This window comes from Salvelinus sp. IW2-2015, linkage group LG13 (assembly GCF_002910315.2).
Source record: "Salvelinus sp. IW2-2015 linkage group LG13, ASM291031v2, whole genome shotgun sequence".
NCBI classification, from domain to species: Eukaryota; Metazoa; Chordata; class Actinopteri; order Salmoniformes; family Salmonidae; genus Salvelinus; species Salvelinus sp. IW2-2015.
In genome coordinates this window covers 41712720-41727840 of record NC_036853.1, presented here as the reverse complement: position 1 = coordinate 41727840, position 15121 = coordinate 41712720, and the positions used below count along the sequence as shown (strand labels likewise).

Genomic DNA, 15121 nt, shown 5'->3' with positions numbered 1-15121 from the left:
AGGCATTTTTACTCCTCAATGATTCCTTAATGAATCACTAGATGTCCACAATCTCCCCTCTCCCCAGGTGAAGAAAGTGAACCTATCCAAGGACGAGTCCCTGACTATCCTTGGCTATGGAGGGACGGGACCAGAACTCTTAGCCAATGAGACCCTGATGCGTGAGGGTCAGGTGATTCGAAGCTCAACCAATCAGGTGCAGATTTACTACCGCAGTCTCCGGCAGACTGATCATGGTGTGTTCAGCCTACACTATCAAGGTAAATTCAGAGTGGCGTCTTTTCTTTTTCCAAGAAAACATGTTTGAGTCAATACAATGGTTTTATATGGGTGCTGTCCACAACAAGGAGGGGAAGCACACCAAACTTGAGGTGATTATTTTAGTTTAATAAAAATWAAAAAAAATTAAACGACTACTCAAATTTTGCATGAATACATTATCAAGGTGATTGACATCCGTCCGTGATTAAGAGTCCCATAGGGAGGCGCACAATTGGCCCAGCATCGTCCAGGTTTGGCCGGGGTAGGCCGTTATTGTAAATAAGAATTTGTTCTTAGCTGACTTGCCTAGTTAAATAAAGGTTAAATATTATTTTTATTTAATCAAATAAAAGGTATTTCACCCCAGTGAGCGCTTTGAGTGTGATGGTTTGTTCACATGTCATCCTGCCTTGTTTTGTACAATTGATCTGTAGCACTCTCTCTTTCCTCCATCTTTCTCACTCCCTTAATCTGTCCTACATGCAACAGCCTTCCTCCTCTCCTGCTTGTTCCCTCTTTCTCCTGAGGGAGGGGGTGTGACAGTAACGGACATCCACCCTGGAGGCCATGCCCACTTCCACTGTGACCCTGGCTTCCAGGTCAGGGGCCACGAGGTAGCCACCTGCTTGAACATGACTCAACCCCATTGGAGCTCTCCTGAACCTCAGTGTGTGGGTTAGTGTTCGCTATCTTCTGACTGTAGAATCTTTGACCATGTCAATAGGATACAACAATTGTCTGGGCTGCACAGAAAATGTGTTTCCTGAAACGCACAATKCAGTTTTGTTGTGGCCAGTATGGGTACTGTGAGCTCATGGGAAATTGTTTGTCCACGGAAGGCCCCACACATCATCTCACACAGTTGAGGGAAGTGCTGATGTTTCTGTGGCTGGCCCCAACGCCAGTGTCCACACACAGTGTATATAACTGATGACTCTTGATTGTTCTTCCCAACTGTTAGCTGTGTCATGTGGAGGGTGGATCCGAAACGCGACCGTGGGTAGAATCTTCTCGCCGCCTCCTCCATCTACGAGTAACCATAGCAACGGCAATAATCTGAGCTGCCATTGGCTACTGGAGGCCAAGAAGGGACATAGGCTTCACCTCCACTTTGAGAGGGTTGCGCTGGACGAGGACAATGATAAGTAAGTTAAGATGTTAAAGGGGCAATCTGCAATTGCTACATCCATTGTTTTACTTTTAAATTAATGATATGTACCCTTTGATCCTTAAAGAATATAACTTATAAATGCCTCATGAGCTTAGTTCAACTGTCTTACCCCATCAGTACCCAAAATATAACCTTGTTTTTACTTCTATCTAATTGTGAACAAACACTGTATAAAGTCCAAACATGTTCAAGTCACATGGATGGTCAGTCTATGAATTTGAGAGTGGTTACATGTCTCCAGCCCCATCCCTCAGCTATTTACTAAATCAGTGGCGTGGTGACAGCTGTGTTATTGTTCAAACTGCAGATGCAGCTGCTCAATTCCACATGAATAATGTAAAACCGATCTTAGTACAATTCTATTTTCTAACCCAGTATTGTGTATTGGTTAGATAATAACTTACTTTGAAAAAGTGAAGTTGCAAAAGTACAACAATAATTTGGCTGCATTGTATTGTGAGTTCAGCATTCACCATCATAGGCTGGTCCAGTATAGATGCTGGTTTTGCTGGTGACCAGCCTTCACTGTGTTTTTGCTGGTGACCTGCCTTCGCTGTGTTTTGGACACTAGTGTTAGTTTTTCACTCTGTTTGTCATAACCTAACAGACAACTAGTCAAAGCTCAAACCAAGTTAATACACCCAATGGGTCAAACAGCTAAAAAGACAAATACATTTTTCCACCAGCACAGTCTCCTCCTTGCACATCAAAACAGCCAATACATATCTGTTGCTAGGAGGGAAGTTAAGTGATGTGTGTAATAAAACTGTTCCTTCTCACTTCATCTGACCTCGGCCCACATTCCTCACTAATCCACAGCTATCCAACTGTATCAGTGACCAAAACCAAGTGATTGCCTTTTCCCTCACTCAGTAACTTTCCAAACCGCTGGTTCTTATCCACCCTCCATTTGTATTTATATTTATTATGGATCCCCATTAGYTGCTGCCAAGGCCACACAAAATCCACATATACGTGTGTGTATAGTGCGTATGTTATTGTGTGTTTGTATGCATGTTTATGTGCCTATGTTTGTGTTGCTTCACAGTCCACGCTGTTCCATAAGGTGTATTTTTATCTAACCTATTCCTTGCCACGCATTCTGAAACTAACTGCAGCTCTTTGTTAAGTGTTGCAATCATTTCAATCACTGTGGTAGCTGACGTGTATGGTGTTGAGTCATCCGCATACATAGACACACTGTATACCTACATACAAAGCTCTCCCCCGCCCTCCATTTGGCTAATCTGACCACAATTCTATCCTCCTGATTCCTGCTTACAAGCCAAAACTAAAGCAGGAAGTACCAGTGACTCGCTCAATACGGAAGTGGTCAGATGACGCGAATGCTACACTACAGGACCGTTTTGCTATTACAGACTGGAATATGTTCCGGGATTCATCCAATGGCATTGAGGAGTACACCACCTCAGTCATCCGCTTCATCAATACGTGCATTGACGACGTCATCCCCACAGTGACTGTACATACATATCCCAACCAGAAGCCATGGATTACAGGCAACATCCACATTGAGCTAAAGGCTAGAGCTGCCACTTTCAAGGAGCAGGAGACTAATCCGGACACTTATAAGAAATCCCGCTATGCCCTCAGACAGACCATTAAGCAAGCAAAGCGTCAATACAGGATTAAGATTGAATCCTACCACACCGGCTCTGATGCTCGTCGGATGTGACAGGGCTTGAAAACTATTACAGCATACAAAGGGACACCCAGATGCGAGCTGCCCAGTGATGTGAGCCTACCAGACGAGCTAAGTGCCTTTTATGCTCGCTTCAAGGCAAGCAACACTGAAGTGAGAATGCTGTTCATTGACTACAGCTCAGCGTTCAACATCATAGTGCCCACGAAGCTCATCACTAAGCTAACGACTCTGGGACTAAACACCTCCCTCTGCAACTGGATCATGGACTTCCTGACGTGCCGCCCCCAGGTGGTAAGAGTAGGCAACAACATGTCTGCCACGCTGATCCTTAACACTGGGGAACCTCAGGGGTGTGTGCTTAGTCCCCTCCTGTACTCCCTGTTCACCCACGACTGCGTGGCCAAACATGACTTTGCACGGCCAAACACCATCATTAAGTTTGCTGATGACACAACAGTGGTAGGGTTGATCACCRACAACGATGAGACAGCCTATAGGGAGGAGGTCAGAGAACTGGCAGTGTGGTGCCAGGACAACAACCTCTCCCTCAATGTGAGCAAGACAAAGGAGATGATCGTGGACTACAGAAAAAGGCGGGTCGAACAGTCCCCTATTAACATCGACGTGGCTGTAGTGGAGCTGGTCGAGAGTTTCAAGTTCCTYGCTGTCCACATCACCAAGGAACTATCATGGTCCAAACATACCAAGACAGTCGTGAAGAGGGCAAGACAACACCTTTCCCCCCTCAGGAGAATGAAAAGATTTGGCATGGGTCCCCAGAACCTCAAAAGGTTCTACAGCTGCACCATCAAGAACATCCTGACTGGTTGCATCACCGCCTAGTATGGCAACTGCTTGGCATCTGACCGTAAGGCTCAAAAGAGGGTAGTGCAAACGGCCCAGTACATCACTGGGGCCAAGCTTCCTGCCATCCAGGTCCTATATAATAGGCGGTGTCAGAGGAAAGCCCATAAAATTGTCAGAGACTCCAGTCACCCCATTTATAGACTGTTTTCTCTGCTACTGCATGGCAAGCGGGACCGGAGCGCCAAGTCTAGGACCAAGAGGCTCCTCAACAGCTTCTACACCCAAGCTATAAGACTGCTGAACAATTAGTAAATTTACCACCGGACAATTTACATTGACCCTCCCCCTCCCTTTTGTACACTGTTGCTATTCGCTGTTTATTATCTATGCATTGTCACTTCACCCCCACCTACATGTACAAATGACCTCAACTAACCTGTACCCCTGCACACTGACTCGGTACCGGTGCCCCCTGTATATAACCTCATTATTGTTATTCTTATTGTGTTCGTTTTGTATTATTACTTTTTATTTTAGTCTACTTGGTAAATATTTTATTAACTCTTCTTGAACTGCACTGTCGGTTAAGGGCTTGTAAGTAAGCATTTCACAGTAAAGTTCTACACTTGTTGTATTCTGTGCATGTGACAAATTAAGTTTGTGTAACGGCAGTCTACGTCGTCCTCCTCCTCAGACGAGGAGAGGCGAGAAGGATCAGAAGACCAATGTGCAGCGTGGTAATTAGACATAATGAATTTAATCAAACAAAAACAAGACACTATCATACAAAATGACAAAACAAACTAACCGTCAAGTCCCGTGTAGCACCAACACTGACACAGGAACAATCACCCACAAACAAACAGTGAGAACAGCCTACCTTAATATGGTTCTCAATCAGAGGAAACGTCAAACACCTGCCTCTAATTGAGAACCATATCAGGCAACACATTTAACCCAACATAGAAACAGACAAACTAGACACACAACACATAGAATTCCCACCCAGCTCACGTCCTGACCAACACTAAACAAGCAAACACATAAGAACTCTGGTCAGGACGTTACAGTACCCCCCTCCTGAGGTGCGGACTCCGAACGCACCCCTAAAACTCAAGAGGAGGGTCTGGGTGGGCATCTGTCCGCGGTGGCGGCTCCGGCGGTGGACGAGGACACCACTCCACCACTGTCTTTGTCACCCTCCTTAGCGTCCTTTGAGTGGCGACCCTCGCCCCCGACCATGGTCCAGGAACCCTCACCAAGGCCCCTCCTAAAATATAGACAACTCAGGACAGAGAAGGTAGCTCAGGACAGAGGGGTAGCTCAGGACAGAGGGGTAGCTCAGGCAAAGAGGGTAGCTCAGGACAGAGGGGTAGCTCAGGACAGAGGGGTAGCTCAGGACAGAGGGGTAGCTCAGGACAGAGGGGTAGTCAGGACAGAGGGTAGCTCAGGACGAGGGGTAGCTCAGGACAGAGGGGTGCTCAGGACAGAGGGCAACTCCGGACTGAAGGACAGCTCCGGACAGAGAGGCAGCTCTGGACTGAACGGTTGCTTCGGACTAGATGCAGCTCCGGACTATATGGCAGCTCGGACTATTATGGCAGCTCCGGGCTGAGGGGCAGCTCCGGGCTGAGGGGCAGCTCATGGGCTGGAGAGGCAGCTCATGCTGGAGGGCAGCTCATGACTGGAGGGCAGCTCATGACTGGAGGGCAGCTCATGACTGGAGGGCAGCTCATGACTGGAGGGCAGCTCATGACTGGAGGGCAGCTCATGACTGGAGGGCAGCTCATGACTGGCTGGCGGCTCTGGCGGCTCCTGACGGCTGGCGGCTCTGGCGGCTCCTGACTGGCTGGCGGCTCCTGACTGGCTGGCGGCTCTGGCGGCTCCTGACTGGCTGGCGGCTCTGGCGGCTCCTGACTGGCTGGCGGCTCTGGCGGCTCTGACTGGCTGGCGGCTCTGGCGGCTCCTGACTGGCTGGGCGCTCTGGCGGCTCCTGACTGGCTGGCGGCTCTGGCGGCTCCTGACTGGCTGCGCTCTGGCGGCTCCTGACTGACGCACGGCTCTAGCGGCTCCTGACTGACGAACGGCTCTGACGGCTCGGGACAGACGGGCGGCTCAGATAGCGCTGGGCAAGACGGATGGCTCAGATGGCGCGGCAGACGGTGGCTCAGGTGGCGCTGGGCAGACGGATGGCTCAGGTGGCGCTGGGGCAGACGGATGGCTCAGAGGCGCTGGGCAACGGATGGCTCAGATGGCGCTGGGCAGGCAAGCAGTGCAGGCGGCGTTGGGCAGACGGCCGACTCTGACCTGCTGAGGCGCACAGTAGGCCTGGTGCGTGGTGCCGGAACTGGTGGTACCAGACTGGAAACACGCACCTCAAGGCTAGTGCGGGGAGCAGGAACAGGGCACCCTGAATCTCAAAGCGCACTATAGGCCTGGTGCGTGGTACCGGAACTGGTGGTACCGGGCTGGAGACACGCACCATAGGGCTAGTGCGTGGAGGAGGAACAGGGCTCTGGAGACGCACAGGAGGCTTGGTGCGTGGTGCCGGAACTGGAGGTACTGAGCTGGAGACACGCACCACAGGGAGAGTGCGTGGAGGAGGAACAGGGYTCTGGAGACGCACAGGAAGCCTGGTGCGTGGTGTAGGCACTGGTGGTACTGGGCTGGGGCGGGAAGGTGGCGCCGGATATACCGGACCGTGCAGGCGTACTGGCTCCCTTGAGCACCGAGCCTGCCMAACCTTACCTGGTTGAATGCTCCCCGTAGCCCGTCCAGTGCGGGGAGGTGGAATARCCCGCACTGGGCTGTGTTGGCGAACCGGGGACACCATGCGTAAGGCTGGTGCCATGTACACCGGCCCGAGGAGACGTACTGGAGGCCAGATATGTAGAGCCGGCTTCATGGCACTTGGCTCAATGCTCAATCTAGCCCGCCCAGTGCGGGGAGGTGGAATAACCCGCACCGGGCTATGCACCCGTACAGGAGACACCGTGCGCTCTTCCGCATAACACGGTGTCTGCCCGTACTCCCGCTCTCCACGGTAAGCATGGGAAGTGGGCGCAGGTTTCCTACCTGCCCTCGCCACACTACCCTTTAGCCCCCCCCCCCAAGAAATKTTTGGGGTTTCTACACGGGCTTCCAGCCACGCTTCCGTGCTGCCTCCTCATACCACCGATCCTGGGCTTTCGCTGCCTCCATCTCCTCCCGAGACCGGCGATTCTCGCCAACCTTAGCCCAGGGTCCTTCTCCGTTCAATATTTGTTCCCATGTCCATTCCTCCTGGTACCGCTGCTGCTGTCGCTGCTGCCCGTTGCCACACTGCTTGATCCTTTGGTGGTGGGTGATTCTGTAACGGCAGTCTACGTCGCCCTCCTCCTCAGACGAGGAGAGGCGAGAAGGATCAAGATAGACCAATGTGCAGCGTGGTAATTAGACATAATGAATTTAATCAAACAAAACAAGACACTATACAAAATGACAAACAAACTAACCGTCACAGTCCCGTGTAGCACCAACACTGACACAGGAACAATCACCCACAAACAAACAGTGAGAACAGCCTACCTTAATATGGTTCTCAATCAGAGGAAACGTCAAACACCTGCCTCTAATTGAGAACCATATCAGGCAACACATTTAACCCAACATAGAAACAGACAAACTAGACACACAACATAGAATTCCCACCCAGCTCACGTCCTGACCAACACTAAACAAGCAAAACACATAAGAACTCTGGTCAGGACGTTACAGTTTGATTTGATTGCTGCCTCTCTACTCTTCTTTCTTCCCCTCCATCCTTTCTTCTCCCTCTTTGTCAGGCTGATTGTGCGAAGCGGAAACAACTCTATGGCTCCGCTGCTCTTTGACTCAGACCTGGACGATGTTCCAGAGCGTGGAATCGTGAGTGAGGGCTTCATACTCTACCTGGAGCTCACGGCCGACTCCTCTTTCATCCCGCTACTGCTAGCTCTGCGCTATGAAGGTGAGACCTTAAAATGCTCCCAGCATCAGAACACAGTTTCTCTTGTCTCTTTCTCACTCTTAATTGTTAATTGACTGCTTTAGTTTAGGGCTGTCCCCGTCAAAATAAAATCTTGGTTGACCGAGAGTCGTCKTGTTCTTAAGACCAATCCATTGGTCGAAACTTTTAAACTTATTTTTCCATATGTGCTGGAATAAAACCAACTACATATGCACTGAGCTTGTCTGATGGTTTAAGCATACTGTTTGATTAAATAATTAAGACACACAAATGACTCAAGAAATGTCAGACTGTGTTAAAAAAAATGACAGCGCACATTGTCTCACTCTCATCGCATGCATATAACCAATAGGGCCTGACCTATAGCTTATCATAATCACATCAATACATTTGTTATAACAAACTCCAAACACAGTAATGTCAACAGCAAAATTGATGAGGAAGACGTGAAAAACGCGAAACGGGCGAATGTTTACTGGTTGCTCAGGAGGGAAAGAGGAAGTCAGATCTGTGGAAGACATTTGACTTAGCTGTGGAAACTACTGACAACTTGAGATCAAGATAAAGGAGGGTATAAGAGCAAGCGTTGTATGAGTATTATGTGTGCCAAACAGCTGCTGTTAAGTTACATTATTATAATTCTTTCTGACCATTTTGGAACTGTGTAAACAACACTAAATAAATAACTGTACCAGAGAGTCTGTTCTTACACAAAATAAGTCATACAAAGCCTTTATTACAGAAGACAAAAAATAGTTGCATGCATTCTTGAATTGCAGTTTATTTGTTGTTTAGGCAAATTATTCGAAGCTCCCTTTGTTATTTCATTATAAAACTAAAATGCTTGATTGCATTTCAAAGCATAAATGTCTCGCATAGTGTGATGGCATGAAAAAATGAATGATTGATTCAGTAGCCTATATATTGAAATGTAGGCCTAAGTAAGTTACGGTATTAAGACTAAACAGGACGCCCTCTTATGCCTACAGTTCAATGGTGGTTATACAAGGCCTACTAATGATAACGACATGACTTATTATTATAATGATGATCATAATGGTAATAATAACCATACGAAGGAGATCAAGAAAAAGCAGGGTATAGGAGCAAGAGCTGTGTGCATACTATGTGTGACAAACAGGTGCTGTTAGATTACAATATGATTTTTCTGCCTGTTTGGAACAGTGTAAACAACCCTAAAGAATTAAGTAATGCCAGTCTGTTCTAACGAAAAAACAATTGTAAAGCTTTATTACAGCATAGCAAAGATTAAAAACAGCCAAATCTGCTTTATCCGACATTGTGCCATTGCATAAGGCTTGGTGCTCACGGAATCAGTAGGCTATTAAACAAACACTCAAACAGAAGCCAGATCTGTCTTCTGTAGATATCATTTACATTTTTACATTTAAGTCATTTAGCAGACGCTCTTATCCAGAGCGACTTACAAATTGGTGCATTCACCTTATGATATCCAGTGGAACAACCACTTTACAATAGTGCATCTAACTCTTTTAAGGGGGGGGGTGTTAGAAGGATTACTTTATCCTATCCTAGGTATTCCTTAAAGAGGTGGGGTTTCAGGTGTCTCCGGAAGGTGGTGATTGACTCCGCTGACCTGGCGTCGTGAGGGAGTTTGTTCCACCATTGGGGTGCCAGAGCAGCGAACAGTTTTGACTGGGCTGAGCGGGAACTGTACTTCCTCAGAGGTAGGGAGGCGAGCAGGCCAGAGGTGGATGAACGCAGTGCCCTTGTTTGGGTGTAGGGCCTGATCAGAGCCTGAAGGTACGGAGGTGCCGTTCCCCTCACAGCTCCGTAGGCAAGCACCATGGTCTTGTAGCGGATGCGAGCTTCAACTGGAAGCCAGTGGAGAGAGCGGAGGAGCGGGGTGACGTGAGAGAACTTGGGAAAGTTGAACACCAGACGGGCTGCGGCGTTCTGGATGAGTTGTAGGGGTTTAATGGCACAGGCAGGGAGCCCAGCCAACAGCGAGTTGCAGTAATCCAGACGGGAGATGACAAGTGCCTGGATTAGGACCTGCGCCGCTTCCTGCGTGAGGCAGGGTCGTACTCTGCGAATGTTGTAGAGCATGAACCTACAGGAACGGGTCACCGCCTTGATGTTAGTTGAGAACGACAGGGTGTTGTCCAGGATCACGCCAAGGTTCTTAGCACTCTGGGAGGAGGACACAATGGAGTTGTCAACCGTGATGGCGAGATCATGGAACGGGCAGTCCTTCCCCGGGAGGAAGAGCAGCTCCGTCTTGCCGAGGTTCAGCTTGAGGTGGTGATCCGTCATCCACACTGATATGTCTGCCAGACATGCAGAGATGCGATTCACCACCTGGTTAAGATATATATGGTTGATTTATAAAGCCAGGCACAATTAACAGTTAGGCTATTGATTATAGATCTAATTAAGTTGGGGTTTGCGCTCTCCTCAATTTTCTTAGATGATTAGGCTGTCATGGTCAAAACATATTGATACAACAGTAGCTAAGATGGGGAGAAGTCTGTCCATAATAAAGCACTGCTCTGCCTTCTTAACAACACTATCAACAAGGCAGGTCCTACAGGCCCTGGTTTTGTCGCACCTGGACTACTGTTCAGTCGTGTGGTCAGGTGGGACAAAGAGGGACTTGGGAAAATTGCAGTTGGCTCAGAATAGGGCAGCAAGGCTGGCCCTTAAAAGTACACAGAGAGCTAACATTAATGGCATGCATGTCAATCTCTCATGGCTCAAAGTGGAAGAGAGATTGACTTCCTCATTACTTTTTAAGAGGTGTTGACATGCTGAAGGTATAGAGCTGTCTGTTTAAAATACTAGCACACAGCTCGGACACCCATGCATAACCCACAAGACATTCCACCAGAGGTCTCTTCACAGTCCCCAAGTCCAGAACAGACTATGGGAGGCGCACAGTACTACATAGAGCCATAACTACATGGAACTCTATTCCACATCAGGTAACTGATGCAAGCAGATTTAAAAAGCAGGTAAAAATACACMTTATGGAACAGTTGGGACTGTGAGTAACACAAACATAGGCACACTCACGATAACATATGCACTATACACACAGATGTACAGATGGAGTTTGCGTTGTAGATATGTAGTAGTGGAGTATGGGCCTGAGGGCACACACTTAGTGTGTTGTGAATTCTGTAATGAATCTATTGTAATGTTTTTTAAATGTTGTAACTGCCTTAATTTTGCCGGACCCCAGGAAGAGTAGCTGCTGCCTTGGCAGTGTCACGTTGTATAATGATTGGAGGCAGGTGCAGGAATGCGTAATAGGGTTTTTTATTTTCTCCACCCAAACAAAAGAGCGAGGTGTTAACCTCTAAATAATACACAGGACGAGACCCGTAAAACAAGTGCAAAATGGAAGCCGATATAATAGCACAGGTACTCACACGACCAACGGACATGGTAACAACAAAACCGACAAGGACAATGGGGAACAGAGGGCACATACTGTATATACACATACTAATCAGGGGGAATGGGAACCAGGTGTGCATAGTGAGACAAGACAGTCCGGGGTTGGTGGTAATGAATCCAGTTCAGTGACGCCTACAAGGCCGGTGACGTAGACCTCCGGAGCTGGTGAACGGAATGAGCAGCACCACCGGGAGGATTTGTGACAGGAAGCAGATAATGGGGATCCATAATAAATACAAATACAAACCCTATTCGCATTGGACTAGTATTACTAGAGAATGTTGGTTATGTAATTGTTACCCCAGAATGTCCGTTATTCCAGAGGACGACTCGGACGGGAATAGTTTTTGTCCAAACTTCCCCCTGTAGTTCTTTCTTTTTTCAAGTAAATGGACAGTTATGACGGAAGCCTGGAGGTTTTCTTGTAGGCGTGAAGATATTTCAACAAGTCCAGGCAATAACAGGGCTACACTGATAACTCGAGCTTGGTTCCCAAGTTTCTAAACCATACAAATCCATCTTTGGTATAGTGTCGCCATAATATTTGAGTTGAGGAAGTGTGATCATAATCATAGGATATTTTAGCAATCCGCAGTAGACGTCCTAAATGCCCCCCGGCCTTCAGATGTGAGCTAAATAGTGCACTTGTACTTGAGATACGTTTTAAGGCTATGGAATGCGAAAGTGAACTTATCATTTCCAAACATTTAGGTCAGTTGTATGCTGCTTTACGATCTATTAACAGCAAGGGTTAAATTAAATAGGCACAATATTTTTTACAGACGCATTTGTCGATATTAAATTCATACGCACAAAACATATGAACAAAAGCATTCACTGAAAGTTGATGCATGTAGGCCCTTCACACAGTGCATTCGGAAACTATTCGGACTCCTTTTCTATTTCTTATTTTAAAATGGATACAATACATTTTTTCCTCATCACTCTACACACAATACCCCATAATGACAAAGCGAAAACAGGTTTTTAGATATTTTTGCTGATTTATATGAAAAAAAACTGAAATACCTTATTTACATAAGTTTTCAGACCCTTTACTATGAGACTTGAAATTGACATCACATGCATCCTGTTTCCATTGATCATCCTTGAGATGTTTCTACAGCTTGATTGGAGTCCACCTGAAGTAAATTCAATTGATTGGACATGATTTGGAAAGGCACACACCTGTCTATATAAGGTCACACAGTTAACAGTGCATATCAGAGCAAAAACCAAGCCATGAGTCCGAGGGAATTGTCCGTAGAGCGCCGAAACACGATTGTGTCGAGGCACAGATCTGGAGAAGGGTACCAAAACATTTCTGCAGCATTGAAGTTCCCCAAGAACACAGTGGCCTCCATCATTCTTAAATGGAAGAAGTTTGGAACTACCAAGACTTTTCCTAGAGCTGGCCACCCGGCCAAACTGAGCAATCGGAGAGAAGGGCCTTGGTCAGGGAGGTAACCAAGAACCGATGGTCACTCTGACAGAGCTCCAGAGTTCCTCTGTGGAGATTGGAGAACCTTCCATCTCTGCAGCACTCCACCAATCAAGCCTTTATTGTAGAGTGACCAGACGGAAGGCACTCCTCAGTAAAAGGCCCATGACAGCCTGCTTGGAGTTTGCCAAATGGCACCTAAAGGACTCTCAGACTATGAGAAACAAGCTTAAACTCTTTGGCCTGAATGCCAAGCGTCACGTCTGGAGGAAACCTGGCACCATTCCTGCGGTGAAGCATGGTGGTGGCAGCATCATGCTGTTTTGTTGTTTTTCAGCKGCAGGGACTGGGAGACTAGGCAGGGTCGAGGCAAAGATGAGCAGAGCAAAGTACAGAAAGATCCTTGATGAAAACCTGCTCCAGAGTGCTCAGGACCTCAGACTGGTGCAAAGGTTTACCTTCCAAGAGGACAACAACCCTAATCACACAGCCAAGACAAGGCAGGAGTGGCTTCGGGACTAGTCTCTGAATGCCCTTGAGAGAGCCCAAACTTGAACCCGATCGAACATCTCTGGAGAGAAAATAGCTGTGTAGCGACGCTCCCCATCCAACCTGACAGAGCTTGAGAGGATCTGCAGAGAAGAATGGGAGAAACTCCCCAATACAGGTATGCCAATCTTGTAGCATTATACCCAAGAAGACTCAAGGCTGTAATCGCTGCCAAAGGTGCTTCAACAAAGTACTGAGGAAAGGCTCTGAATACTTATGTAAATGTAATATTTCCCTTTTTTTTTTATATACATTTGCACACAAAAAACWTTTTTTTGCTTAGTCATTATGGGGTATTGTGTGTAGATTGATGAGGGGGGATAAAATGTTTTAATACATTTTAGAATAAAGCTGTAACGTAACAAAATGTGGAAAAAGTCAAGGGGTCTGAATACTTTTTGATGGTAATACTAGGCTATGCGCAGCACTTCGTTCAATTTATTGAATCAGTCATTGTTTTCTTGCTCAAACCGTGAGCAACACCTGTCAAACTCAGATATTTCTCTCAAAACACAGGGATGTCGATTCTCTCAAAACACAGGGACTGGTATTATCAGAGGACCTTATAGTTGGTTATTCTGGCTGAAATTACTCTCCTGCCATGTACGGGAAAAAATTTACAGATATGGTGTTTTGTGCTTGTGCACATAATTACATTACCCGACCACCCCCTTCTGAATAGGGCAAAGGCTGTTTCATCATCTCTGCTGCTGCTCCCTCTGCCTCACTGTTCTCAATCCCAATATGCTGGTTAATTKTTCTATTATGCACATAGCATAATACACTAATAATATTAGCTTTATTAGTGTTGCACTATTATTTTTTACGTAATATAACCATATACAATTTCAGTATCACGTGTCTTAGAGTGATGGACTGTGCCATCGCCATGGCCTCCGCAATGGATTAGTCCAATGATACAGGAGGGAATCAAACCGGTGTCTTGTGCACCATAAAAAAAGAAATCTCGGTCGACCAATAGTCTATAGACCAAACAATCGACCAGTCAACTAAATGGGGTCAGCCCTACTTTAGTTCATCTTATATTATGCTTTATCCTACTTCTCTCTCTTTCTCTCCTCATATTCACATGTGCACACTATTTTATCTCTCTCGCTCTCTCTCGCTTTCTCTCAGCCTTTGACGGGGAACACTGTTATGAGCCCTACTTACCCCATGGGAATTTCAGCAGCAGTGACATTGCCTTTCCGTTGGGAACCACAGTCATCTTCTCCTGCTCCCCAGGCTTTGTCATGGAGCAGGGCTCCGGGGTCATTGAGTGTGTGGACCCAAGCAATCCACACTGGAATGAGAGTGAGCCTGTGTGTAAAGGTAATACTATTGAATACTACCATTACATTATGATGATTTGTTTATAAAGCCCCTTTCATTCACGAAACTAAAAACGAAAGACAATAATACAAGTAATGTTACAATAACTTTTTCCCTGTGCTACTACCTCACACCCTCTCTTCCCACCCCCTCTCAGCTTTGTGTGGGGGAGAGTTGACCGATCCCTCCAGTACTGTTCTGTCCCCCGATTGGCCACAGAGCTACTCCAAGGGGCAGGACTGTGTGTGGCAGATCCATGGTAATGAGGAGAAGCGCATCGAACTGGACATCCAGATGTGAGTTTGGCCTCTCCAACACCCAAAAGGCAATATTTTCGTCTTTGAAGCTGTGGTTGGAGTATTTGGGAGAGGGAATTGTTCTCCTTGAATTTTCCCATGCCTCTTTTGCCTCTGAAACCTCACTGCATAACATGAGCACTCCCTTTGCATATTTTTTTTTTTA

General features: G+C 46.9%; 1 protein-coding gene across 1 annotated transcript in view; it reads left to right on the top strand.

Moving 5' to 3' along the window:
• The window catches only part of LOC111971493 (seizure protein 6 homolog), an 82062-nt gene that overhangs the window by 48027 nt on the left and 18914 nt on the right, over nucleotides 1–15121 (top strand). Inside the window, exons 6-11 of the mRNA XM_023998295.2 lie at nucleotides 68–260; nucleotides 751–936; nucleotides 1223–1406; nucleotides 7730–7893; nucleotides 14465–14659; nucleotides 14817–14955. Coding sequence (XP_023854063.2) covers nucleotides 68–260; nucleotides 751–936; nucleotides 1223–1406; nucleotides 7730–7893; nucleotides 14465–14659; nucleotides 14817–14955 — 1061 coding nt within the window. The remainder of the gene's footprint in view (nucleotides 1–67; nucleotides 261–750; nucleotides 937–1222; nucleotides 1407–7729; nucleotides 7894–14464; nucleotides 14660–14816; nucleotides 14956–15121) is intronic.